This window comes from Trichomonas vaginalis, chromosome I (genome assembly GCF_026262505.1).
Source record: "Trichomonas vaginalis G3 chromosome I, whole genome shotgun sequence".
In the NCBI taxonomy this organism is placed as follows: Eukaryota; Parabasalia; order Trichomonadida; family Trichomonadidae; genus Trichomonas; species Trichomonas vaginalis.
Genome location: NC_067203.1, coordinates 18,629,236 through 18,656,713, shown reverse-complemented (window position 1 = coordinate 18,656,713; position 27,478 = coordinate 18,629,236). Strand labels below are relative to the sequence as shown.

General features: G+C 33.4%; 13 protein-coding genes and 5 pseudogenes across 18 annotated transcripts, besides 3 other annotated features; 11 read left to right on the top strand and 7 right to left on the bottom strand.

The window, feature by feature from the left end:
* Window positions 1-19,682: part of a mobile genetic element that runs on past the window's edge.
* Window positions 1,468-1,869, top strand: TVAGG3_1009130 (uncharacterized protein; the record flags this gene model as incomplete). Its single annotated transcript, XM_051254518.1, has 1 exon — window positions 1,468-1,869. The coding sequence occupies one exon, from the start codon at window positions 1,468-1,470 to the stop codon at window positions 1,867-1,869; it is 402 nt and encodes a 133-aa protein (XP_051080092.1).
* TVAGG3_1009120 (uncharacterized protein) lies at window positions 1,889-2,041 on the top strand (the record flags this gene model as incomplete). Its single annotated transcript, XM_051254517.1, has 1 exon — window positions 1,889-2,041. One exon carries the CDS (start codon window positions 1,889-1,891, stop codon window positions 2,039-2,041), a length of 153 nt encoding a protein of 50 aa, XP_051080091.1.
* On the top strand, window positions 2,061-2,645 carry TVAGG3_1009110 (phage tail repeat-like family; the record flags this gene model as incomplete). The annotated part of the gene is made up of 1 exon (XM_051254516.1): window positions 2,061-2,645. One exon carries the CDS (start codon window positions 2,061-2,063, stop codon window positions 2,643-2,645), a length of 585 nt encoding a protein of 194 aa, XP_051080090.1.
* On the top strand, window positions 2,781-3,641 carry TVAGG3_1009100 (uncharacterized protein; the record flags this gene model as incomplete). The annotated part of the gene is made up of 1 exon (XM_051254515.1): window positions 2,781-3,641. The coding sequence occupies one exon, from the start codon at window positions 2,781-2,783 to the stop codon at window positions 3,639-3,641; it is 861 nt and encodes a 286-aa protein (XP_051080089.1).
* TVAGG3_1009090 (uncharacterized protein) lies at window positions 4,393-4,749 on the top strand (the record flags this gene model as incomplete). Its single annotated transcript, XM_051254514.1, has 1 exon — window positions 4,393-4,749. The coding sequence occupies one exon, from the start codon at window positions 4,393-4,395 to the stop codon at window positions 4,747-4,749; it is 357 nt and encodes a 118-aa protein (XP_051080088.1).
* Window positions 5,662-6,603, top strand: TVAGG3_1009080 (organellar and viral DNA polymerase type B; the record flags this gene model as incomplete). Its single annotated transcript, XM_051254513.1, has 1 exon — window positions 5,662-6,603. One exon carries the CDS (start codon window positions 5,662-5,664, stop codon window positions 6,601-6,603), a length of 942 nt encoding a protein of 313 aa, XP_051080087.1.
* TVAGG3_1009070 (KilA, N-terminal/APSES-type HTH, DNA-binding family) lies at window positions 8,456-9,283 on the top strand (the record flags this gene model as incomplete). The annotated part of the gene is made up of 1 exon (XM_051254512.1): window positions 8,456-9,283. One exon carries the CDS (start codon window positions 8,456-8,458, stop codon window positions 9,281-9,283), a length of 828 nt encoding a protein of 275 aa, XP_051080086.1.
* Window positions 9,726-10,175, bottom strand: TVAGG3_1009060 (protein of unknown function, DUF4106 family; the record flags this gene model as incomplete). Its single annotated transcript, XM_051254511.1, has 1 exon — window positions 9,726-10,175. One exon carries the CDS (start codon window positions 10,173-10,175, stop codon window positions 9,726-9,728), a length of 450 nt encoding a protein of 149 aa, XP_051080085.1.
* Window positions 10,636-11,115, top strand: TVAGG3_1009050 (uncharacterized protein; the record flags this gene model as incomplete). Its single annotated transcript, XM_051254510.1, has 1 exon — window positions 10,636-11,115. The coding sequence occupies one exon, from the start codon at window positions 10,636-10,638 to the stop codon at window positions 11,113-11,115; it is 480 nt and encodes a 159-aa protein (XP_051080084.1).
* Window positions 11,132-11,550, bottom strand: TVAGG3_1009040 (annotated as a pseudogene). The gene has a single exon. A coding segment is annotated over exon 1 (419 nt).
* Window positions 12,446-12,821, bottom strand: TVAGG3_1009030 (annotated as a pseudogene). The gene has a single exon. A coding segment is annotated over exon 1 (376 nt).
* Window positions 13,892-14,428, bottom strand: TVAGG3_1009020 (protein of unknown function, DUF4106 family; the record flags this gene model as incomplete). The annotated part of the gene is made up of 1 exon (XM_051254509.1): window positions 13,892-14,428. The coding sequence occupies one exon, from the start codon at window positions 14,426-14,428 to the stop codon at window positions 13,892-13,894; it is 537 nt and encodes a 178-aa protein (XP_051080083.1).
* TVAGG3_1009010 (protein of unknown function, DUF4106 family) lies at window positions 14,805-15,215 on the bottom strand (the record flags this gene model as incomplete). The annotated part of the gene is made up of 1 exon (XM_051254508.1): window positions 14,805-15,215. One exon carries the CDS (start codon window positions 15,213-15,215, stop codon window positions 14,805-14,807), a length of 411 nt encoding a protein of 136 aa, XP_051080082.1.
* Window positions 15,459-16,411, bottom strand: TVAGG3_1009000 (annotated as a pseudogene). Its single transcript has one exon. A coding segment is annotated over exon 1 (953 nt).
* Window positions 16,564-18,252, bottom strand: TVAGG3_1008990 (annotated as a pseudogene). The gene has a single exon. A coding segment is annotated over exon 1 (1,689 nt).
* Window positions 19,581-19,682: a terminal%2Cinverted (terminal inverted repeat of Maverick-3 transposon ID:TVAGG3_1008980).
* A 2,469-nt stretch (window positions 19,683-22,151) lies between these two features.
* Window positions 22,152-27,478: part of a mobile genetic element that runs on past the window's edge.
* Window positions 22,895-23,372, top strand: TVAGG3_1008970 (annotated as a pseudogene). Its single transcript has one exon. A coding segment is annotated over exon 1 (478 nt).
* Window positions 23,824-24,468, top strand: TVAGG3_1008960 (uncharacterized protein; the record flags this gene model as incomplete). The annotated part of the gene is made up of 1 exon (XM_051254507.1): window positions 23,824-24,468. The coding sequence occupies one exon, from the start codon at window positions 23,824-23,826 to the stop codon at window positions 24,466-24,468; it is 645 nt and encodes a 214-aa protein (XP_051080081.1).
* Window positions 25,700-26,995, top strand: TVAGG3_1008950 (phage tail repeat-like family; the record flags this gene model as incomplete). The annotated part of the gene is made up of 1 exon (XM_051254506.1): window positions 25,700-26,995. The coding sequence occupies one exon, from the start codon at window positions 25,700-25,702 to the stop codon at window positions 26,993-26,995; it is 1,296 nt and encodes a 431-aa protein (XP_051080080.1).

Below are 27,478 nucleotides of genomic sequence, written 5' to 3'. Positions count from 1 at the left end.
CTCAAGATTTATATGACAAGAAAGCAGACAAAACAGAGCTTCAAACATTAAAGACAGAAATGCTTCAAACATTATATCCTATAGGCTCTATTTATACGTCAATGAATTCAACAAATCCTTCAACAGTTTTAGGTTTTGGAACTTGGACTCAAATAGTCGACAGGTTTTTGTATTGTGCAAACTCTTCAAAGGAAACAGGTGGAAGTAAAACGATTTCAGGTGAAAATTTACCTGCACATAGTCACTACATAGATTTAAGTACATCTCAAGCAGGTTGGCATAAGCATAGATATTGGGATTGGTCAGCAATGACAAAAGGTAAAGGATATGATGTTAAAGACAACGTTAAGTTTGCTATAGATTGTTACTGGAGTAACACTGAGGGAGGAGGAAACCATACACATTTCGTTTCAGGATATACGCAAACAACGGGACAAAGTAAAGAATACATGCCACCTTACATGACAGTTTACGCATGGTATAGAATTGCTTAGTCGTCATTTTCAACTTCTTTAGCATATTCGTCAGGAGTTGTCTTATATTTGTTAGGAACTGTCTTTGAAAGTATACCACCTTGAACTTTGACAAGTTTGAAACGAGGTCTGACAATAGTAGTTTTATCTTCTGCTTGCAGTGTGTGCATTTTGCCATGTTTGCCTAAAACTTCATAATATTCTCTTGTATACTTTCTTCTATTTTTACGAACACGAATGTGAGTACCTGTCGGGTTCCCATTGTTGTCATAGTCAATAGTATTTTCATATGGGTCGCGTTTAGGTATTTCTATTTTTACTTTGTCACCTTTCTGAAGTTTGAAGCCCGGCATTCTTTCTTGTTTGTCTCTTTTGACTAAATTATTAAATATATAGTCTTTCTCTAAGTCAGGGTTGTTTTTCATTTCTTCAGGGGAGTGGTTTCCCAAACCTTTTTGTTTACGGTTATTGTAAATATTTAAAACTTGTCTCATCTTTGCCATGGAGAAGTGTCTATATTTGTCGTCATATGACATTTCATTTGCTTCACCACCTTGTGGTTGGTTTAAGTCTCTTAACATTTTTATACAACCGTCAATGACACCAAGAGCAGAATGGTTTTGGTCGACAATGAAATATTGGTTTACATTTTTTGAACGCAGATAGTTTTTTACATCATCTGATTTGAAAGAACTTTCACAGTCAGATGTCAGTTTTGTTGGATGGTATTTGTCAACGAATATTGTCAAAGCAGTTTTCACATCTAAAATATTTTTGGACTGTAATGGTATGGCTTCACAGTATCTTGTGTTTTGACCGACAAATATTAGCCAGTATGGTGGTCCATCTGTTCTAACTCTCGGAATGTTTTCCAAGATATCCATAAACCAAGCATTTGGTGTTGAACTAAAGATTTTTATCATGAGTGCTTTCTTTGTCGCTTTAGAAACATAGGGGTCCTTGTTTGGATTCGTCATTTTTTAACCCATAAGAAATGGGTTTATTTGGCGCATTAGCAGGAGTTGCATCCAGATTTTTGCCCGCAGTGGGAACAATAGCCAGAGGTGTATTTGGAGTTGGAAGGAAGATTTTGAGTACATTAGGTATACTTAAAGAGAAAGCACAACCTATTATACAAACTGTACAGAAAGGTTGGGATGTAGCACGAGATGCAGCAAATCTTATTCCAAATCCTGAAACAAGAGGAAAAGTTCAAGGATGGATGGACAATGTAGGAAGACAAGCAGGAAACTATTATAACAAAGCAAATGACTACTATAACCAAGCAGGACACTATATGGACCAAGGTGAAAGATTCTTTAACAGAGGATATAACCATGCACAACAGTGGGTAAACAATAACCAACCTCAACCGCCTCAAACGTGGGGAATGTAAAGTTTTTTATTGAGATGAAATGAACAATACAGCATTGAGACAAATGGGTTCAAGATGGATTTGTCGACTTCCAGCAGTTACACAACGTGTTTGTCAAGTTCTTCCTATACCTCAGGAAGTTTTAGACCGACTTAAAAAACCTAAACAACCAGTTGAAAACAAACCAAACTAAAATTTTTTACTGAGATGAAATGACCGAAGAAGTTGAAACGGTAGATTTGACACCACAAACAAAAAGTTCAGAACCATTGTCAAAACCTGTCAAAGAACTTACAGATGAAGAGAAAAATTCAATAATAGAAAGTGCCAGGTCTGGAAATACAAACCCTAACTATAAAGTCACTTTTCATAGAAATGGAACGGCTAGTATCTCAAAAAAGAAACAGACTCTCACAAATAAAATATTGAAGTCTGAAGGAGCTTTCGAGACAACAGATGGAAAAGTTTACTTCACTGACCAACAGTTCATTATAGAACATCTCATTGACTTAGAGTCGAAATATTCTAAACTTTACAACAAACACAAAAAGTTGAAAGGAAAACAAAAACAAATGACATATGATATTTATGAAGATGTTGACAACACAACTGTTCCTGCAAGTGGGGAAAAATCAGAGAAACCGAAAAGTGACGAAAAACCGATAGAAGAAGAAAAACCAAAAACTGAAGATAAACCAAAACCAAAGTTTAGTTTGGAAACTAAACCAAGTCAACCTTCATTAGCTGGTATGGGTTGGCGTCAAAGACTTATGGCAGCAGGCGGTTATGTAAAGTAAAGAAAAAAATATTTTTTTATTTTATTTGAAATGTACGCTGAGTTTGTTGGAGAAGACCGTTGGGAAACTTGTTTGTTAGATGAGAAATATGAAATGGCATACCATTTTAAAACAATATATTTTTACATATATTAAATGCTTCAGGTTGAAAAACAAAGAACAAAAGTAGCAGATACAAAACCGTTAGACTATATCTTTACAAATGCTGGTAGGACTATTTCAGATGAAGAAATTTCATCCCGAACATACAGGTTTGACTATCCAATTCGTTGGCTTCAAAGTCCTTCAGATGCAAAGGCAATAGGATTTAGAAGAGTTTTGTTTTCAAATAGAACTAACGCATTTATGTTCGCAGTATATTTTCATGGGCAGTATAAAGGTTCTGATGGTCTAATAGACAAATTTGACGAAATGAGAATCTTTACAGTTCGTTCAGACGAAAGTCTTGAGAAAACTCTAAATGACTTTCAAACTCAAATGAACAAATATTATTGGGAATTTCAAGAAAAATACGACTCTTTACTAAATGGAACATACTATCTGAAACTAGAATATGACAAGATGAACTCCACCGTTTCATTTCAAAAGATTGAAATTAACCCTCCAAGAGATACAGAGTTTTTATTTTGGAAAGTAGACAAACGTTCTTGGGCACAATTTCTTCGGTTACTAAACCAGAACGAACCATTACCACCAGATGGTCCATTTAAATTTATACTTCCACCAGCAGATTTGACAGTTTATAGAAACGTGTTTGACCCTCAAAATGTTATGTGTCATGCAAGTTTCAGTTCAAGCAACAATAGTTTTCTATGTATTGGTAAGGACTTTTATGACTTTGCTTCTAAATTCTACGAACCACCTAGTAACAGTTTCTCTGACTTTCAAGTTTGGTTCACAACAAATGGTGTGCAACATATTATTCCATTGTACTATGACTTTTATCTCGAATTGTCTTTCATATATAACTACGGAAAAGTGCTGAAAAAGTATTGAATGTGAAGATATTAGAAAATAACATTTTTTCTAACATCGTAGAAAACTCATGAAAACAATTTATTTTTGTGAATATGCAAGCGGCTCATAGCTCAGTGGTATGGGCTACCTCGTTAAAGGCGTCGAAGACCTCGGTTCAAATCCCGATTCGCGCAGGTTTTTTCCTTTTATGCAGTGAAATTTCATGTACATAGGTTACTTTGGTGTTAGACCCTAGTGAAGAAAATAGAACGATATAAGTTTACATTTGTAAGGTTACTTTGGTGTTAGACCCTAGTGAAGAAAATAGAACGATATAAGTTTACATTTGTAAGGTTACTTTGGTGTTAGACCCTAGTGAAGAAAATAGAACGATATAAGTTTACATTTGTAAAGTTGGACGATAAAAATCTCTGCTACTGTCAGTAAAAGTACTGCTACTGTCAGTAAAAGTACTGCTACTGTCAGTAAAAGTACTGCTACTGTCAGTAAAAGTACTGCTACTGTCAGTAAAAAGGAAAATTTGAGAGGGTTTTCGACGATAAAGTACTGCTACTGTCAGTAAAAGTACTGCTACTGTCAGTAAAAGTACTGCTACTGTCAGTAAAAGTACTGCTACTGTCAGTAAAAGTACTGCTACTGTCAGAAAAAGTACTGCTACTGTCAGAAAAAGTACTGCTACTGTCAGTAAAAGTACTGCTACTGTCAGTAGCAGTACTGCTAGTAGCAGAGATTTTTATCGTTTGTGGTCCGACGGTTAAGCCACAAACGAATGTCCGACGTCCCACCAACCGAGTCCATTCCCAAACCAGAGGAACCTAAAGAACCACAACAGTCTCCTCAGCAACCTCAGTTCCAGCAAGTACCTCCGAATTTCTACCAATTTCCACCTCAAGGTTACTACCCACCACAAGGCTTCCCGAACTACCCTCCTCAGCCTATGCCTTACTGCCCCAACCCTTGGATGTTCCAGCAAGCTCCACCCCAGCAATTCCAATCTCAATCCAAATCGAAGAGAGACCAAGAGTTCGAAGAAGGTCTGAACCGCTTACGCAAAGAGTATGCTACAGCTCCAATTGAGAGAAAGTTGTTCCCGGACCAAAAAATAATGTTTAGGGTAGATGGTTAGATCTAACCTCTTTTCTAACACGTTTTCTAACCTCATGAATTTGTCATGACTTCTTCGTAAATGTTTTGTCAAGACTTCTTCGTAAATGTTTTGTCATGACTTCTTCGTAAATGTTTTGTCATGACTTCTTCGTAAATGTTTTGTCATGATTTCATCGTAAATGTTTTGTGAAGAATATAGCAACCGTCGGAATACAGACGGTTGGTTTTTATACAAAATTCATGCGGGAAATTCTTGAGTTTTGGTTGAAAGAATACGGTGGAGCCAAAAGTGGCTCGACCTCAAAACAAGCATTTTATGAGCTTACAAAGGGTGTTATGAATGAATTCAAAGGTATTTGCATACATCCTGACCTCGTTCATTTTGTTCCCGGACCAAAAAATAATGTTTAGGTGAAGAGGTGAGATCTAACCTCTTTTCTAACCTCTTTTCTAACCTCTTTTCTCACCTCATGAATTTTCATGATTTCATCGTAAATGTTTTGTCATGACTTCTTCGTAAATGTTTTGTCATGACTTCTTCGTAAATGTTTTGTCATGACTTCTTCGTAAATGTTTTGTCATGACTTCTTCGTAAATGTTTTGTCAAGACTTCTTCGTAAATGTTTTGTCATGACTTCTTCGTAATGAGTGTAAAGGACCCAAAAATATATTTTAGGGTAGAAGGTTAGATCTAACCTCTTTTCTAACCTGTTTTCTAACCTCTTGAATTTTCATGATTTCATCGTATATGCTTTGTCAAGACTTCTTCGTAATGAGTGTAAAGGACCCAAAAATATATTTTAGGGTAGAAGGTTAGATCTACCCTCCTTTCTACCCTCTTTTCTAACCTCATGAATTTTCATGAATTTTCCCGAAATAAAAAATAAAGTTAGTTTTATTTTATTTTATTTTTTTATTTTGTATAAAAGATATGATTTCAACAATCGGCACAACAACAATACAAACAACAACTTCACCAAACTCGTTAGTCATGAATCCTACGTCAATGTTAGTAGAAATGAAAAGCTTCATTCCTTCTTCATATACTTTTGAAACAGAAATCCAGAAGATAAAGCAGGAACTTTTAACATGTAATTTAGACTGTAGTGCGAAAGATGAAACAAATGAACAGTATCTTTATGAAATGCAGGACATTATTGACCATTTACCCAAATTGCCTGAAATCCAACAACAAAAGCTCACTATTCCTGAATTCGACGAAATTGAAGTCAAAGCAACTGACTCAGTAGAAATAAAGAAGTTCATACGAAAGGTAAACTATGAGTTTCTTGGATTTCATTGCAACCATAAGGTTATGGACAAAGATTGCGACATGGTATATAAGAACATCTCTGACATATATAAATCCGGGGAGTTTAAGACCTACGACAACTTTGTTTCATTAGCTGCAAAATGTGTATGGCAGATAAGAGATAAAGATAAAAGATGTAAAATATGGAACGAACAGATAAAACCAACTGCTTCAGATTTAAAGAAAACCATTGACGCCTTGGTTGTTTTAGCTGGTTTTATTTCAATGTATAACGCAAAAATGAACCCGCAATGTTCTAAATGTAAAGCAGCAATGAGGAAATATAACTACTCCGTCAAAGAGATAGAACGTATGAGAAACGACTATGCAGATTTAAAGAAAGAAGCAGAGAAGCCGGTAGAAAATAAAATGGACATGTTAGAATTTCTGAACAAAAACTATCCAACTGCTGACGATTTCCTTCTATCTGACGTCAAGAAGAAATATAAAGAGACTTTCGGCATAGTTAAAACTTTTGACATACTGACAGAAGAAATAGAAGCTACAAAACTGTTTAGAGTCTCACGAATTCATAACGTTTACCATGTAAAACGCTTATAAAATAACTGGGGTAGAAAACAGGTTAGAAAACAGGTTAGATCTAACCTTCTACCCTAAACATTATTTTTGCTGAATTCAGCAACAAAATTCTGAGTAAAATAATTTTTAGGGCTTGTGTCAAACCGTTGAGTTTTCACAAAATTTAAAAAATAACGTTTACCATGTAAAACGCTTATAAAATAACTGGGGTAGAAAACAGGTTAGAAAACAGGTTAGATCTAACCTTCTACCCTAAAATATATTTTTGTCTGATTTACGCTCATTACGAAGAAGTCTTGACAAAACATGTACGAAGAAGTCTTGACAAAACATTTACGATGAAATCATGACAAATTCAAGAGGGTAGAAAAGAGGTTAGAAAAGAGGTTAGATCTAACCTTCTACCCTAAAATATATTTTTGTCTGATTTACGCTCATTACGAAGAAGAAGTCATGACAAAACATTTACGAAGAAGTCTTGACAAAACATGTACGATGAAATCATGACAAAACATGTACGAAGAAGAAGTCTTGACAAAACATTTACGAAGAAGTCTTGACAAAACATGTACGATGAAATCATGAAAATTCAAGAGGGTAGAAAAGAGGGTAGAGAACAGGTTAGATCTAACCTTCTACCCTAAAATATATTTTTGCTGAAAAAAATGACCAAATTTCATTATATAACTGTTATTTTTTGACGAAGAGAACTTTGACACTTCGTCAAAAAAATCCCTGAAATCATATCTTTTATACAAGACAGAAAATCTTACTCGCCTAAAACTCTATGAAAATCGTAAAAAATTGCGAGTAGGGAAAAAAACCTGGTCGCCTAAAACTCATGAAAATCGTAAAAAAATGACCAAATTTCATTATATAACTGTTATTTTTTGACGAAGAGAACTTTGACACTTCGTAAAAAAAATCCCTGAAATCATATCTTTTATACAAGATAGAAAATCTTACTCGCCTAAAACTCATGAAAATCGTAAAAAATTGCGACCCAGACTTTTTTCGGGGTCGCCTAAAACTCATGAAAATCGTGAAAAATTGCGAGTAGGGAAAAAACCCTGGTCGCCAAAACTCTATGAAAATCATGAATTTCCTTAAGACAGAAAAAATAAAGTTAGTTTTATTTTTATTTATTTTTTTATTTTGTATGTAAGAACAAAAATGACAAACACTGAGTTTGAAACAGTTAAAAAGATAGACAATAACACTAAATTGGTTAGAATTGGTGATTTAAACGTAAGATACTCAAAGAAATACAACAAATATTCTTTGTCAGACATTTTATCTCCATTTGGAAAGAAAACAAACGACTGGGTTAGAAATGCTTCAACTCAGAAAATTTTGACAAGAAATCCTGAGCTTATGATATCGGTAAGATTCTATGGAACTACAGCATATCTCATAGACAAAAGTCTTATACCAATAGTTTTGTTATGGTTAGACCCAGTTGTTGGATATAACTTCATAACATATGGTTCATTCGATACGGAACGTTGCAGTGAAGGCTTACTTTACATCGTTCAGAAACCGAAGGACTTCAATACAAAGAGATATAAGATAGGAAGAACATATAATAACTCAAAGATATGACAGTACAGTCAATAGAGTCAAGGTTGTGTTCGTTAACGATATGAGAGCTGCTGAAACAGAACTACTTGAAAAGTTTGAGAAAATATATGGTGCTCCCATAAAAGGTAAAGAAACGTTTGAAGTGGATGAGATAGATAAAGCTATAAAATTATTTGACGAAGTTGCTGAAAAATACATGTAAAGCGTTTATTTTTGGTCTTTTGTGAAAGATAGAAAAAATAAAGTTAGTTTTATTTTTATTTATTTTTTTATTTTGTATGTAAAGACAGATATGTCAACAACAGAGAACACAACAACTGCTATCGTTCATGAAGCTATAAATGAAGAATACGAGTACATACAGTATAACAAACAGTTACGTCTCATTCGTTCGGTCAAAGACGATATGTACCAGATGCAAAGTATTTTGAACGCTCTTCGTTCTACAAAGCAAGCATATCATTGGTTTGAAAACCAACAGACAAAAGAACTTTTAGAAGAATTTCCTCATATGTTTGCTACCCTCGGAAAACCGAGGGTAGAGATTCCGTACGAAAATCGTGAAAAATTGCCAAATGGTTTGAGAGGATATTATGTACATAGACTTCTTGTAAATGCTGTTGCAATGTGGGCTTCGCCTCGTTATGCTTGGTATATTTACAGACTTCTTGACGAAATTCATAGACAAGAACGTGAAGAGATGGAAAAGAAACTTCAAGCAAAAAATGAAGTCATTGAAGCAAAAGACAAAAGCATTCAGAAAAGAATACCACGTTCGGTACCAAAAGGTAAGGAAAAGAACTATAAGTATATGATTTATACTGAAGAGATGGAAAATGAAGAAGATAAAGATATGGTTATGTTGCATTTAGTCAGAAGAAACAACAAAAGCTTTTACGACCTTGCTAAGATTTACAAATCTGACAGAAATTGGTTCTATCGCGAAAACTTACCGATTTCAATGACTCCAAATGAAGATGTGAAACAAATAGTTCAAGATACGTTACCTCAAACACACTATGATATTAAAGGTTGTACAATTCTTACATTCAAAGAAGATTTGTCATTGTTAAAGGAAAAAATAACAGAGTATTTTGACAACTTCAAACAAGTAGAGTAAATGAACTCTTTATTTTTACGCTTGACTTCAGATGGCTCAAGTAGCTCTATAATGTAAATTGCCTCGTCAAATCCTTCTGGCATTCCGAGTCCTTCCTTCCGACAGGAAAAACTTTTCCTTCCGACAGGAAAAAATTTTCCTTCCGACAGGAAAAAAAATTCCTTCCGACAGGAAAAAAAATTCCTTCCGACAGGAAAAAATTTTCCTTCCGACAGGAAAAATTTTTCCAGTTGTCCGTCCGTAAACCATTCAAATTTTCGAAAATTGAGAACTTTTTGGTCGAACTTCAGGAAAAGTTTTTCCTTCCAACAGGAAAAAATTTTCCTTCCAACAGGACACAAACGAATGACTGACGTTCCTCTTCCTGAATGCCTTCCAAAGCCAGAAGAACCGACAGCCCCAGCACCACAACAGACTTACTAAGACTAAACACTTAGATTTTTCAAGCTTGACTTTTTACAATTTGAACTTTGTTCGCGTAGATATGAATTCTGAAAGAAGTATGAGGGTCTTGTATGACTTTGTACTTCTCCCATAGTTCATGTCTGTCAAACTTACCTGCCATGGACTCTTTCATAAGTTCCATGAAATCGTCTTCGGACAATCCGGGGAAAAGTATAATGTCAGTAAGTATTCTTTTAACATCCTTACTTAAACTCTTTGCTGTCTGTACACAAATGACAACTGAGATGTTAAAGTGCCTAAGTTTCTTAAGAATTCGACACATATCTTGTTCTCTATTCTTTAACAAAGGATGAGAGGCGAAATCATCTAAGATAAGAAGACATCTATGAGGGTATGTCTTCCAATCGTAAGATTGCAATTTCTTCGAAATGTATTCTATCTCTTTCTGTTTGTTTCTGAAGTGTTTCTTCTCTAATATTCTCTGCATTTCCTCATTTGGGTCTTTAAACTTAGAATTTATATACTCATTTATAGCATTATACTTCAAAACTCTTCTTTGGTACTTCTTTATCCAATCTAACAACTCAGTATCCTTTATACATACTAACTTAGACTTCTTTATAATATCTTTGAACGAATTGACGGTTTGGTCAAATTGACCAGAAGTCGAACAAATAACAACTAACTCATAGAATGGGTTCTTCTCATCTAGTTCTTGTTGTTGTGCAGCCATTTTAAGATAAGTGAAAGTCTTACCCGACCCAGGTGGTGCGATTACCTGTTATACCATTCTGAGCAAATAAGAACTTGTCATGTATAGGTTTTATCTGAGCATTTTCTAACTTCCTCTTGTTCTTGTTTAAAACATTCTCAAATTTCTTGTCAATGTCAGCAAACTTTTTTTCTAACATATTTTTAGAAAAATTAAAATTTTTATCTTTTAGAAAATGTCTAGCGATTTCGCTATCTATATTCGAGACAAGCTTTTCGACAGCAAAACATCTGTCGACCATAAAATCTTACATAGTGTAAACAAGAAAGGTGAATTTGTTCTAAAGTTCTGTTTATGGGAATATGACAAGAACCATAAAACATTAAGCAGAGAAGTCTTAAAATTTGTCAATGACAGACTTGTTGACAGAGATGACGCCTCTTGGAGAGATGAAGTCCAACAAAACTTCTTAGAATGCAAAGAAGACACATGCGCTGTTCTTGAAGATGAAATAGAAAACAGAATAGATGAGCTATTAAAGGACAAAGAACTTTTACAGAAATATGGTTCGGAGAAATTTGACATAACTCCACCAGAGAAGAAGAAGAAGAAAGAAAAGAAAGAGAAAAAAGTAGAAGAGAAGAAAGAAAAGAAAGTAGAAGAAGAGAAAAAAGAACCTGAACCAGTTCCAGAGAAAAAGAAATTTGACATGTAAAAATAAAATTTTATTTTTAGAACATTTCTGGGTCAATGTCAATGTTCTCTTCCTCTTTAGGAGTAAACACTGGCTTAGACTCTAAAATCTTTTTACCCAATTTACCTTGAACTTCTACAACTTTAGACTCATAATATTCATAGTCGTCTGCTTTCTTTGGTTCATAAGGTATAACAAGTTTGTATGCTTTGCCTTCTTTAAGGTTTGAGAACCTTCTGTCAAAATTTTCTTTGACTGCTAACAAACCTTCTATGTCTAAGTCTTCAAATTTCGCACATTTTTAGTCACAATAGCAAACTTAACTGGTTCGATGTTCCAAACTTTGCTGAATGAAGACTTTTCAAAATGGTAGAAGTAAACATTCAAATATGTGAATGGGTCTAGTTCTTCTTTAAGTCCTGACATGTACTTGTTTACTGAGATGAATTTTGTCATCTTTTCTATCGGATAAAAAAATATTTTTTTTAAATTTACTCATAAAAATTTTTCTTTGTATATACACCATTCTGTACGTCTAAAAGACTTTTGACATTTGCCAAGAATGTACGTTTAGAAGCTGTCATATAACCATATTCTTGACAATATTGTTTATACGAATCGTACAATGACCTTTCATCTAAACACTCAAAGTCAGTTTCATCTATGAACAGTTCATATACACTCTTGTTTGCTTCTAACAATGTTTGTCTCTCTTCGGTATGTGGAATTTGTCTTGGATTGAACTTTGAAATATCTAATGTCATAAAATATGAGAACAAGTGGTTGTAAAAGTCAGATGTCAAAGTTTCTGCTAAGTCGTCAAAATATTCTGTATCTTGCATATGAGAATCTGACGTTCTGACAACTACATATCTTCTGTCAGAACTTTCTAACTTCATCGGAACAGTATTGTTTGAAACCATAATGAAGTTTGCAACATTTTCACAAACTCTTTGGTCTTTATACTTTCTTTCAACAACTCCAACTTTGTCTGTTATAAGACTCTTCAAAGCATCTGAGTTCAAAACTTTGTTGTATCTATACTTTGAAGTTCATTGCAAACTATAAGTTTCATATTCTCTATTGAGGAGTTAAATTTACCGCAGATGTTTTCTATGTTTGTCATATTCGGGTTCGAATAGCCCTCTAACAGTTTGCACAAAATATCTGTAAAGAAAGTATTCTTACCAGTTCCTTGTTTTCCAATTATAATGAGAGCAGTTTCATTTTTAGCACTTGGATGTTGTAAGATGTTTGCAAACCAACATAAGATATACTCATAGACTCTTTCGTTTCCATTGCATATAATTTCTTTGACATGGTCTAACCAAGCTTCTATAATATTTTCTTTCCATTCTACTTGTTCGTATTTATATCCAGTGAAGATAGAATAGAAGTTTGGAGAAGGTGTATAAAACTTTATACCACGAACTGAAAAATCTTCAAGTTTTGACAATAAGATATCCCAAGCATCTAACATCTTCATGCCAACTTGTACGACTTTTATTTTCTTAAGTTTCTGTCTACATTCTTGTTCTGAAACTATTGTCGCTTTAGGTTTGTTAAAGACTACATCCCATTCTTTCATAACATAACATTCTGGGGCAGAGTCGACATAAATGACTAAACGTTTCAAAATTCTCGACTGCTTTGTTATAGTCTCGAAATGGACACATATTTCTGAATGCTTGGAAGTCATAAAAATCTGAAACATCTATTCTGTACATTTTTATAAAAATAAAAAAAATATTTTTTTTTATTCTTGACTTTGTTGTTGCATTTGTTGCATTTGTTGTTCTTGAGCTATTTGTTGTTGAAGTTGTTCTTGTAATACAATACTTTCACCAGTTGCATCTTCCAATTCGAAACTTTCTGCCGTCATTGACAAATACATAGGACATAAAAAGTTTTACAGGAACAAAGTTTGCGTCAACTAATGTCAACGTTTATACTTGCCAAAGTGTTTGAGTTCACTAAGTTGAAAATTCTGCATCGAATGAACAATAGGCAAACCAGCAGAGAAAGTATTGTTTATACGCATAAGTATCTTTTGGTCATAGTAGTTTCTGTCGACATTCGAATAGCACTTTGAACCTAAGTTTGAAACAATATATAAAATAGGTGTACTTAAGTCAATGGAATAGACATTCCTTGTATGACACCTTTTCCTGTTATAGGAAACTGTTGGTAGTAAAAACCAGAAATAAGTTTTGTATTATAGCTCATATTGTTTATAGTAAACTCAGTCGGACATCCAAACATAATGAAACCTGCTCTAGTTGCAGCACATGTTACACCCGTACTTAAGTATTAAATAAGTCAACAAAACCTGTTGGTGGTATATCTGAGTAAGTATCTTCAAAGGAGTATTTTTTACCATTCACAACAATAAAGTCTTCGGTGTCAAAAGAGCAAAAACAGGCTTTAGTCGTCATTGTGTTTAAGGTTAGTTTACAATATCGTCCTTAGGACTTTGTAAGTTTGTTGTTATAGAATTATATGACTCAGGGTTTTTAGTCGTAATAGTATAAACCATTATATCTTCTGCCATTTATATATATTTAAAAGTTTTTCTGAAAGTGGAGAAGAACTTCATCTAAACTTTCACATGGCGTTTCTTGAAGTTCTCTGTCTAAGAAGTTCAAATATTTTGTAAAGACATAGAACTTTCCTTTGTCTACACGAACAAACAAAACAGGGTCTTTCATATCGTTCAAAAGTGTGTAAAGTCCTTTACATGAAATAAAGTCTATATTATTTTCTTCAAACATCTTTCAAGAAGTTTTGACATTTTTACTTAGCAAATAAATTTTAATGAAATGTTGTGGTCGTCAAATATTTTTATGACGTCTGGGAAACTATACTTTAAGTTCAACGTTTCACCTCCTTTCATAACGTATATCTTGTCAATGACATTATATGAAACACCACAGCAACTAATGTCGGGTTCTATTTCTTTGATGTTTATATCGTCTGCCTCTGTCAAAAGTTTCAATAGTTCTTTCAAAACTTCATGAGGTGCAATGACATATGAGTTCACTTTTACAGGGTTGTGTTCGACCAAGTTTAACATTATACCTAAAGCTTGACAAATCTTCTCCTGAGTTTGAAGTTTGTCTTTAAGTTGTTGGTAGTCGTTTCGAATATCTGCAACAGAACTTAAGTCTCTGCTAACTTCAGGATATGTTGGTTGTTCTTTTACAGGAACAATTGTTATACCATCTTCGTCTTCGTATGGTTTCCCCACTTCAACATCTCTGTCTTTGACATTGACAACAACACTTTGACTGTTTGTTTGAGTTGGTGAATTTAACTTCACATCTGCCACCGCCATTAAACCTTTTGAAACACTCACGCTTCTATTTTTCGGAAATGACATTTTACTTAGAATAAAAAGATGGACGTATTCGAGTATCTCTTCGAATTGAAGCAAAACAAAGTTTATACTCACAAACAATACAAATACATTGACAGAATAGTTCTTTATACAAACAATGGTAAATGTTATAGAATAGCAGTCTTTGCTGAACCTAAATATTTTCATAAAGCAAAGAAAGTTGGTATAACTGAAATGGTGAAAGTTCTTGAAGCAGACAAAAATATAACAACAAAACTTACAGATATTTCTAAAGGTAAGTTTATCTTACAATATTATGTCAAAACTGGCGTACTGTCAATATTTGACGGAGAGAAGTCAGTTCAAGAACAACTTACTGACCTGCTGCCAAAATCTGCTCGATGGAAGCTGTCGTTATGCCAATCTGAGGAGCCCCAGCAGGTTTCATCGAACGAATCTTCAAAAGAGCATCTTCCGTGAAAAGTGCTATTGGTTTTGTAAACTTCTTTGCTCTCAGTTCATCTGGACCGTCTCTGTCACCAGTATATTGTATTTGTACAGTACCAACAGTTGAAATACCACCCATAAAGTCTTCTGAGTCAGCAAATGGAATGCCAAGCCAAAAGTTTGAACGGTCTCCATTTGTATATTGAGTTTTTTGACCTCCTGTATGAGTCCATACTTTCACATATGGCATAATAGAACTTTGCATTTCAGGGTTTATGGTTGTTGTGAAGTTGTTGTTAAAGTTCATAGCATCTAATGTCAAGTTGTATGACCTCATATCCTCAACTGTAGAATATTCTTCTCTTGGATAATATTTGCCATCTATGTTTATATGATATTTAATACCGGGGTTGTAGAAACAAGAATAGTCATTTATAGTTCGTCTGAACAGTACAAACATAGTATCTGCATGTTTCATTGCAGTTGTTTAAAGCAATATCTGTTTTTGCACCTGGGTCAGCACTTTGGTTTTCCAACTTCACCTGCAAAGTCTTTGACAGATATTTGGTGTATAGGGAACATAAGTGGAACTGCAATATATTTGGCAGCTAAAGCATTTGAAATATCTGGGTCCAACATATAAACGGCAAGTCTGCTTTCTATTCTCTTGCATTCAAACTTTTCGCATGTGAACTTAACTGGGTCCCAAGCAGTTCCAGCAGCATTGAAATAATAGTTTACTTCATTGTTGAAGTTTGAGAAACCAAAGTCTAAGTCAACTTTGTCTTTGCAAAAGTCACAGAAACTTGGCTCCACCAGTTCCAGCTACAGTAATGCTGAATGGGTCTTGTGTTGGTGCAATGACTAAGTTATTTTTGCTTGGAGTAAGTTCGATAGAAATTTTTCCTGCCCAGTTTGGCAAGTATCTTAAAACCTGAAGATGAGGAAAGATGACAAAGGAACTCTAAGTTTCAGTTTTACTTTAGTGGCAGCATTTCCATCTGAACCAGAAAGGTTAACATAAACTCCTGGAACGTTAGGGTCAAGTCTTCTTATTTTCTCAATATTTGCATACTGGTCTGTTTGTTCTCTAGCTTGTGGTTGTACTGAGTTTCTCAAAGCGAACCATTCATAGTTTGCCCATGTTACTGTTTGAACTAAGTCAGAGTTAGAATATATCTTATATCCCATGAAAACTTCTGGAGCATATTGGTATCCGACATAGAAAATTCCATTGCAACCTTTCTTGTCAGACAACTTGGCAGAAGGTTTTATTTCAATGTCTTGTTCCACGTATAAGAATGAGTTGTCAATAGAAATAATATGAAACCTGTCGCAAGCAATATCTACTGTTGTTGAAGAGCCTTCTCCAAACTCACCTACGTTTCCATAAGAAACAGCAGTTGTATATTCGTAAGTTCCAGGAACTATTTCTGACCTTCTAATGGCATTGTCGCATTCGTTATACCATTCGGAAACATTTCCGTTCATGGCATCCAAAACTGTTGGCGTTATATTCTGAGCGGCGTACATTTCATATGGGTAAAAATATAGAATAGTTGGATTTATATATCATAATAGAACCCACTCGGACCAAGCTTTACTTTCTTCCTGACTGAGTTTTAACTCTTCTTTTTCCTTCATTGCCACTACTTTCACTAGATGAAGTTACTTCTTCACTACTTTCACTTTGTTCTACTCTTCTTCTTTGGTGTCGCTTTTGGTAACTTGCCCTCTGCTTCAAGTTGTTGCATCTTTGCCTCATGTTCACCTAGTATGTTGTAAATTTCCCATGTCCTTTTTGCCTTTGGGCTCTGGTCGCCCATCTCAGGTAACCTATATCCTAGAAAGATTTTGTCATAGTTTGTATTTGAGTCTTCGCGTATTGTTTGCATGACTCTTTTCCTGAGTTTCCGGTTCAAGCTCTTCAAACAGAGCTTGTCCATATGGAATAAGCTCGTTTCCAAATATATGTTTTTGTAGCCATTCTGGTTTTCTTTCCATGTTACCAACAATATCTTTTGTGAATGGGAAAGCTTTTACCCAATGTTTCAGTCTTGCGTCATTTATTTCTGTAGTTTCCAAAGGAGGAACTTGTTCGTTTCCTTCAGGCTTTCTAGCTGTTGTTGCTGAACTATTTCTTCCATGTCTGGTTGTATCTGAATTCTTCCTGTGGAGTTTCTTGTACCTCATCTGGTGGATATAAGTTCCACCAGCTGGCACATATGTTCCATCTGCAGCATAATGTCCTACCTGACTTTTCGTTCTTAAGAAAGCATTTACTAGGTCTGTTTTGGTCGTTGTAACTCTTTTTCTTGACTTTCCACAACAGTTGCTCTAACGGCGTCATAGGCACTTTGAACTGCCTGTCTCGTTGCTGCATCTGTTATTTTCGTCATATTTTGTGCTACTTCTCTTAACTCGTTGTCGAAACCTTCAGACTTCAGTTTCTTTCCAGATGAGAAGTCGTTCACTAGTTTCACCTTACTATGAAGAGCTTCGAAGGCGTTCTTAAAGTCAGCATTCATTAAAGCTTCATTTGAACTGTCTTCATCCGCTGTATTTTTGTCCTTATTGACCTATAAGTTGGGCTGCTTTAGCGTTGGCTTGGGCATCTAACCAGTCATTATTAGCTTTTATATATTCTGCGCTTTTCATTGCCTTTTGCATGGCTGCGTCGTTATTTTTACTTTCTTGTGCTAAGTTTTTCATACTGTACGGTTTGGTTTTGCAACTGTAAAAGTTTTTCTGCCTTTACATTTGCTTCAACTTCTTTTTTTATACTCATCGCTATCCATATATGTCTTCAGGGCTTTTTGTTTTATCTCTTCATCTTTCAGTACTTTATATTGAGTAGTATGGTTTTTCAAATTTATAACATCTTGTTCCATTTTTGCTACTTCTGCTGCTTTTTCTGACACTTTTTTCGCATATTCCTCTGTACTTAGTTCTTTCAGTTGTTCTTCTTTCTTCTTTTTCTCTACGTTTAACTCATTGAGTTTCTTTGTGTGTCTGTCATATTCTAGTTTCTTTTCGTTTTCACTTATTTGTTTCTGTATGTCTATGTTTGACTTTTTGACATCTGTTATTTTATTTTTGAGTGAACTCAAATTCATTTGACTTTGAGGGTTATAAGCTGTTCCGTCTGCAGCTCCACCATAGCCTGCCATTTTCGCTAAAAGTGCCGCTCTTAAACCTCCACTCTGTGCACCTATAACTCGGTTTAAAAGCATAGGGTTGCTTGACATTTGTTGCAACATAGTGGGGTCATTCATAATTTGTTGTTGCAACTGTTGTTGTGGTGTCAGTTTTACTATTGGATGTTTCAATGCTCCCTTCTCTTTACGTATATTCTTACGTAGCTTACGTGGCATTTTAAGTGAAGTAAAAAACGGTTTTTGACAGATGTTTATATGACACTTTTTGTTCAGCACAAAGTCCAGTCTACTTGGTATTGAAAATCCCATGTGTTATAGAACGGCGGGTCCACTATAAAGAAAACATTTTCCTTGTCTTTATATTTTTCATACAAATCTGTCCAATAAACATCTCACAAACTCTATACCCTCAATATATTTTCTATGTCCTCTTTGAAAACATTTGTATAGTTAAGATATAAAACTTTTGACATAAGTGTTTCAATGTCATGAACTCTTATAGAACCACTATATAATAGTCTAGCAGATATACTATCCCAGTCTATATATTCTGCTTTTTTCAAAACCTCTCTCACAATATTTTTCTTATCTAATGGTATACGTTCCATCTTACCTATAGGTATCTTTTCTTTTAACTCTTTCAATATATTGTTTGTGTCTGGAATATGTTTGAGACGGTCCATATAGTTGTCGAAGTCATTGCATATAATCTTTGAGTCTGGGAATATTGTATGGCACAAATGGGATATATAGAAACTTCCACCGAACAAATCTACAAATGTTAGACCATTCGGTAGTTTCTTAAGTTCTCTCAATATAATATCTTTACATCTACTCTTATTTCCAAAGAACGGTAACGGTGGTTTTGTAAAATTCATTTATATATAATAATAAAAAATGTTTTTACCTGAAAAGTGACAGAAAAGTGACAAAACATTTACGAAGAAATCATGAAAATTCAAGAGGGTAGAAAAGAGGTTGAAAAGAGGTTAGATCTAACCTTCTACCCTAAATTATATTTTTGGGTCCTTTACACTCATTACGAAGAAGAAGTCTTGACAAAACATTTACGATGAAATCATGAAAATTCAAGAGGGTGAGAAAAAGGTGAAAAAAACGGGTGAGATCTCACCTCTTCACCTAAACATTATTTTTGGGTCCTTTACACTCATTACGATGAAGTCTTGACAAAACATTTACGTTCATGTTTGACAAAACATTTACGAAGAAATCATGACAAATTCAAGAGGGTAGAAAAGAGGTTAGAAAAGAGGTTAGATCTAACCTTCTACCCTAAATTATATTTTTGGTCATTTACACTCATTACGAAGAATCTTGACAAAACATGTACGTTCATGTTTGACAAAACATTTACGAAGAAGTCTTGACAAAACATTTACGAAGAAGTCTTGACAAAACATTTACGAAGAAGTCTTGACAAAACATGTACGTTCATGTTTGACAAAACATGAAAACATATATAATTTGTGAAAAGTGACACATTATATATAATGTTTTCGACCCAGAAGACTAACAATTTTTCCGAATAAAAACTTCATTTATTACTAAACATCATCAGGGCTAGAAGGCACGAAGTGCCTGGAAGCCCCACTACCTTTTTTTTTTTTTTTTTTTTTTTATTTTTTGTTGAACATCTTCACTTTCATTTATTTCTTCCTCCTCTGTTCCATTTATTTTTAAAATCGGTTTCATTTATCATTAAATAAAAATTAGAATATAAGTGATGAAATATATTTTTTAATTAATATTAAATCAGAAATAGCTGCAGGATTCTTTAAAAAATTATGGGATGGAATTAAGAAAGCTGCGGGTTGGGTTTATAAAAATATTATTAAACCCATTGCAAACTTTTTGGCACCAGTAGCGAAAACGGCAGGAACTATCATAGGTGGAGTATTAGGTACTAAAAGCAGGTAATCCGGCGATGGGAGCACAAGCAGGTAACGCAATTGGTGGAATTGCTGAAGGAATACTTAATAAAATAGGAGGTAGATAGTGGAAAAATAAATATTATTTTTATCTTAGTATCGGTTGAAGTCTTTGATAAACTTTTTCTCCTTATTTAATATTTCTCTTATTGGGGCAGCTTTTGGCGTTATTGATTCAGCAATGTCACTAATTGCTTCTTTATTCTTAATATCCAATTTCTCCTTTCTTCATTGTTTCCCAAACTTTATGCGCTCCTCTTTTTACTTTATCCCACAGTTTCTTAAATATACCTGCAGCCATAGTTGATTATTCATCAAAATTAAAAATTCATTTTCATCTTTTAATTTTGATTTTTTTATTTATTAATAAATGACGACTAACTATTTGGTGCCAAACACTAAACCGATTAATGGAAATGTGTTTCATTCATTCGAAAAGATAAATGAAATATTCGCAAAGAATGACGGTAGAAGATATTATAGAGAACTTGAAAGTTCATGCTATGACTCTGATGCTCCATATTTTGATGATAAACAAACTCATTTAAGAATTACAAATCCGGCTCATGATGTGAATCAATTAGGTGAACATATATTAAACGCAAAGTTAAAGCAACTCTAGTTCAAATAAAGCTTTCACATGTGATGCCGCTTTTAAATGCATGCGTTTATTCGTTGGTTACAAATCATCAAATCAAAGCTTTAAAACAATTAGAAGTAAAACCGAAAGAGGTGATGCCGGTTATCTTCAGATGGATTGCGCCCGTGAATCTTTCGCATTTGCAACATATAACCAAAATCAGAAAGGAAAGTTAAAAAGTTTGTTCATTCGTTATATAATAATGTTCAAAAATATGATAACTCAGTATGTGGTAAATATATTGACCCTTCAGAAGTTTTTCAAGAGAGCAAATGAAGAAGTTGATATCACTTTTTGATAATGATTATTCGGTAAATGATTTGTTAGCATTTCAGGCGTTCGATGATTATCCTAAATCATTTGGTGATATCATTCTTAAATATTATGTTTTCAGGGATACTTTAGTATTTTGTCAGGTTGACCCGTTAAGAGTTGCTGATTTACAAAATTACGTTTATGAAAAGATAACTGATGAAAATTATGAAAAGATTATGAATCATGTTTATAAAATATGATCGCAAATTCCAACAAATCGGACTTCCTGCCAAATTAATTACAAGCTTAGCCGCTACATCTGCTAACGCAACAGTTGATAAACGTTATTATTTCATGCACAAAGATGGAAGTTTTAGAGGATAAATGCATTACACCAGGAACGGTTTAATTGAAGAATCAATTAAAGCAATACCACGTTTATTCAGTAAGGAAGATCCATTCATGATTCCAGCTCAACATATTGACGTTCGTTCACTAAATGGAGGTGCATCACTCCTGAAGGTATCAGCTCAGATTTCTCATACGCTCTTCATAATGTTACAGATGTTGTTGTTAGCATTTCCGAAGAATGCAAGCAAAAGAACAGTTTTAGAAAATCCAATGCTTCGAGGTCTTCAGGTCACTATAGATTCCAGAAACTTCCCCGATCAAGCGATGACCACAGTGGGTGACATATTCTTTACACGTATATGCTTCAAGCTTCTGATTTAGATGGAGTGAATGAATGCACGGAAGAATACGAGGACATCATTAACTAGACCACTGAATGATGATAATGGCACGCCATTAGCTAGAACATGGAAAGACCAAAACTTCATTCTTATGCACTATTCCAGTTTCAACGTGATGGAGCGGGTATATTCTTTGATGGATTAGAAACTTTCAACTCACAAGTTACAGTACAAGTGAAAGCTTATCCAATCATTCAGGGTGTAAATGACACTTACTGTTCAAAGGTGACAAATCCTCCTCAGGTTTTGGTTTACTAGGACTACGTATTGGACAGGGACACCGGATGAAGGTTTGAAATATCATCCAACAGGTTACACCACCACAGTATAGAAGTTCATATGATGAAATATTGATGAATAGAAATGTTTAAAATTATAAATTTATTTTTGATTAAATGGATTTAAATTCATCCACCCCTTATGAAGAATTGCGGGAGTATATAATACATACGTAGATGATATGATTAATGAAGCATTGAGTGATAATAGAAATGCTCTATCTAAGGAAAATTAATGAAAATTCCATATTCTGAATGTTACTTAAATTCAATCACCTGGCAGCAATTGGTAAACAAAATAAAGGTAAAACATTACCGATATTAAAACAAATTATCATTATTGCTAACACTTCCCCCTATTCACATGTGTTAATTTATATCAACCGTTCAGGTTCACCTTCAGATGATACATTTGAATCTTTAAAGCATTTAATCAAAATTCCAATTATTTATTTATCACAAAAGAAGCAGAAGATTATTTAAAAAACTTTTTAATGTATAAAGAATTATATAATACAATCAAGAAGCAAGGATTAGAGGATAAAATTATTGATAAACAACGAGATGAATTATTTGAAACACTTTCTATTTCAAATTTTTGATAGAGAATTTTTGCATTCACTCATTTTTCTAGATGATGCAGTGAAATCAAAAACTAATAACAAATGAGAAATCATATTTTAATCAGTTATTAACTCAATGTCGACACATTCAGTGTTCATTCTTCATGGCTGTTTCAATATTTCAAAGCATTAAGCACAAACATTAAATCAAATCTATCAACACTTTTCATTTCAGTGGGTTTAGTCGTCAACAGTTGAACGTTATGCTTTATCAAGTGAATTTACCAATGAGCATTAATGAACTTTACACACAATATCAGCAATTAGGTGAACATGGAAAAATAATAGTTGATTTAAATAAAGGAAGTGTTAAATTTGATTAACTTTTTATAATTAATTTTTATTTTATTTATAATTAAACATGACAGAAATGGTAAATCTCTACAGGTTCCATTAAAACAAGGGACAAACAAAAAGGGTGCATATAATAGAACTATGAAAGTTCCTGATGGAATGAAAGAATTAGTTCATATTGTTGCTGGTCTTCAAAAAGATGTTAAACAAATGAGAAACGTTTTAACATTACCAGAAGCTCAAGCGTATGCCAAACGTCATGGTCCAAATTGGGAAGCACATGAAGCAGACATTACGGGTCCAAATGGAAAACCTGATGGTATAAATGAAGTTTTCGTTACTGATGGTCAAGGTAATATTAAAGTCATAAATGGTTATAAATTAACTATATCTAATTATCCTAAACGTAAAGCATATAATGAACGTTATCCTATGCAATTTGATGAAAATGGAAAAGCTATTAAACAATACATTGGAGAAGGTGAAAATGGTCCAATTAATTCATACCGTCATAATCCATATTCTTATTTCAATGAAGAATTAAATGCTGTTTGAAGAGGGACCGGATGGATTACCACGATATTCTAACCAGTTTGATGGTCAATATGCAAATATTAGACCTGAAATTTCAGCTAAGAATTCTTTAAAGTTGCTTATATCGATCCAGTTTTCGCAAATGTTAAAAATGAACTTAAACAGCAATTCCAACCAATTATAGTAGCAAGAATTGCATCAGGTGCTTTATCTCAAGCATTCAAAATTTAATTAAGAAACCATTATATCAGCAACGTGGTTTAACTTATGATTTAGTTAAGGAAACAGATAAAAGAAAATTTGAGAAATCAATGATTATAAGAATGCAATTAATGAATATATTCGGTCTATTAATTTCGATGAAACAGCTAAAAATCAACTTCATGAACAAATACAGGGAATAATAGATTCAAAAGTTCCAGCAAAATAAAAGTTTAAATATATTTTTTTATTCGAATATAAATGAGAAGACGTTTCACTAGTCAAAAGAACACTAACGCAAAAGCAGAGATTACGGTTGGTTATAACGTAAATGATGATAAATCACGAATTATTCAAAATGTTAAAGTTAATGTTAGCCCCGAATTAACAAGGTCAGCAACTCAACCGAAAAAGGAGGAGGAGCAAAATAAAGAAGATGGAGACCCAATCATTTTATCTGAACCCGGTAAAGAACCTGTTGAAATTTCCACTTATCCAACATACCCCCCACCTCTTTCATCAAACATCGAGAACCCATATAAAATAGACATTAATTCTGAATTAATGAAAATTTACCGTGATATAATAATTAATAATTATGATTCAATAATAAATTTAATTGACCAATCCGGTTTAATTATTTTACCTTATGAATCATTAATTCACATTATCGCCATTCTTTGTGATGTTCAAGATTCAGACGTTAAGATTCAATTTTTCATAGATGATGAGGTTTCATGCTGCGGAACAGTTGCAAAAATAAATCCTATAAAGGATATTAGCACAATTAAGATATCAAAGAACGGAACAACAACTGAACTTCATTTAACATATAATGATATTTATAATAAAATAGTTGATGAATATAAAATATCACTTGAAAAATTCTTTGTTAAGGCTATTTAATATTCAAGCATTAACATTATCGAATAATAATCCTTTGAATCATAATCAATAATAATTGACCTTTCACCAGTTTCTATCGTTTGTTTTATTTCTTTTTGTTCCCCACTATCCGGATCGGTCATTGTAATTGTTTTTGTTATAGTATCAGCTTTATCTTTAACTTCAATCTTTTTTCCATCGGGATATTTAAACCAAAATTCCAAAAATTCGATATTGTCAATCTGTTCATATTTTAATCTATCAATTACATTTTTAATACCATCTGAAAATCTTATGAAATGGTCATTATATGGGTTTGATTGAACTAAATTTGAATGAAGTGAAATATAACCCGTTGATGAATATGACATTGACTCATATTTTCTGAAAACACTAAAATTTATAACATGAATGAATTTCTTATTCGTTGAATTTATGAATTCTTGAGGTAATCTTATTCTAGTTTTATTTATCACTGGAAAATAACGCTTTACCATATTTTTAATCGTAATAAAAATGTCAATTATCAATATTATTTCGAATAATAACTGTGAATTAAATTTAACAGTTAGCGGAATTTATAATGTTACTCTCGTTTCTGTGAGTGGTAAATTTAATCCCATTCTTTTAGACCCTTCAGATTATATATCATTTATTAAAGATGACCTTGAAAAAACGTATGATATGTATATAAATAATGTGATAACGAAATGGGATATTAACACGATTTTAAGTTATTTAAATGAATCATTTATCGTATGGTATGAAGAAAATTTTAAATCAAAACCCGATAAACTTTTTGAACTTGATGAAATAAATAACCTTATTAAATTTCCGCTGAAAATTAAATTTTGTACTCCTCATCTTCGTTCATTGTTGGGAATATTAAATTTTGAAAAAGATGTTGGGGATGTTTTGTATTCTGACACCGGTTCCAATTTCATTTTAATCAAATGTGATAAAGTTAATACCCCAATGAGATTTTCACATCAAACATTAGACCCTAACTCTTACCCATCAATACAAAACATTTTATCCATCAACTTAAACACATTTTCTTTATCATATCCGTTTCAATTATCCGGGAATTCATTTATTCTTCATTCAAAAGATTTATCAAATATTAAATTTAGAATAACTGACCTATTTGATTGTGATTTAGAATTCATGAATGAAATATTATGGCAATTTCAAATAGAGAAAATAGCTGATGAGATAACAGATTAAAATATTTATTTTTAAATCATAATAAATGATTAAACAACAGCAACCACAACAACTTAAGGCACAAAGCACCCAGGTCCCTCAGACCATTACATACGCCATATATGCATATAATTCAAAGACGGCAGAACAAACGCAAAGGTTGAAATATGGAGATTTGGAGATAGTATTGAAAAATGAACATTTCGAATTCGTTTGCAAAGGTGGTGCAGTGATATCAAATATAAAAGAAATTTTATTTATGAATTCTAAAATTAAAGGTATAACGGATGATATAACATCAATTCCACCAGAAGAACAGAGATATTACGCATTAAATGCATTTCCTAAAGTTTTGAAGATTGGAAGATTTAATTTAAATGAGGAATTCATAGAAGGTTTCCTAAATGAATTAATGAAGAAAGCTGATAAGGAATACGTTAATGAAAAAGATAATGAAATTAATGGAAAGGTTGAATGGTATCATGAATGGACATCAAAGATTTTAAAAACTAAAGCTGATACAGGATGGGTTTCAGGATGTTTAGACCTTAAAGCAGATAAAACTTATGTTGATGATGAATTAATGAAGAAAGCAGATAAAACTTATGTTAATACTGAATTAAATAAGAAAGCAGATAAGAACCATACACATAACTCCTTCTCAACTGTTGCTATAGAAAGTATTGAAGGAACGGTTGAAGGAACTGATGGGGATGCATTATATTGTAAACCTCCTAACTTTCCACAAGGTTTAACATCGAATGAAAACATAACAACGATGAAATACATTAGATGTAGAAATGTTTATGTCATGGATGATGAAAATAACGTTAAATTCACTGCTCAAGATTTATATGATAAGAAAGCTGACAAAACAGAGCTTCAAACATTAAAGACGGAAATTCTTCAAACATTATATCCTGTTGGTTCTATTTATACGTCAATGAACTCAACAAATCCAGAAACAGTTTTAGGTTTTGGTATGTGGAAGCAGATTGTAGACAAATTCTTATACTGTGCTAGATATTCAAAGCAAACAGGAGGTTCGAAGAAAATTAAAGAAGCAAACCTTCCACCGCACACTCATACAGGAACGACAAACACAACAGGTAATCATTCACATTCAATAACAAAAAGAGGTTATACAAATCTTGCAGCGGGTTCGGATAGACAGGGAATGAATAGATATGATATCACAACTGACCCAGTAGATTCAAGCACAGGTATTTTCTGTGGAACCGCAGGTAATCATTCACACACTTTCACAACAAATCCAACAGGCTCGGGTAAAGATTACATGCCACCATTTGTGACTGTATTCGCATGGTACCGGGTTAATTAACTTCTCTAAAAAAATGAGACAACATGACATTTAGACAACAACACAGGAGGAAATAAATTTTATCGTAAATGTTTTGTCATGATTTCATCGTAAATGACCAAAAATAATGTTTAGGTGAAGAGGTGAGATCTCACCTCTTTTCTCACCCTGTTGAATTTTCATGTCTTCTTCATCGTAATGAGTGTAAACTCTATGTCAAACATGAACGTAAACTCTATGTCAAACATGAGCGTAAATGTTTTGTCAAGGTTTCATCGTAAACTCTTTGTCATGATTTCATCGTAAATGGTTTACGTTAAGTGACTCAAAGAGTCCGGAGACAAAGTCTCATGGTTTTTAGGTTATTCAATAATTAATTATTTTTGAAGAACTGAAGGTGTCACTACGTCACCATGTGTCACTCGGTTATTTAACTTCTCTAAAAAATGAGACAACATGACATTTTGACAACAACACAGGAGGAAGGCAGTTATGAATTATTTT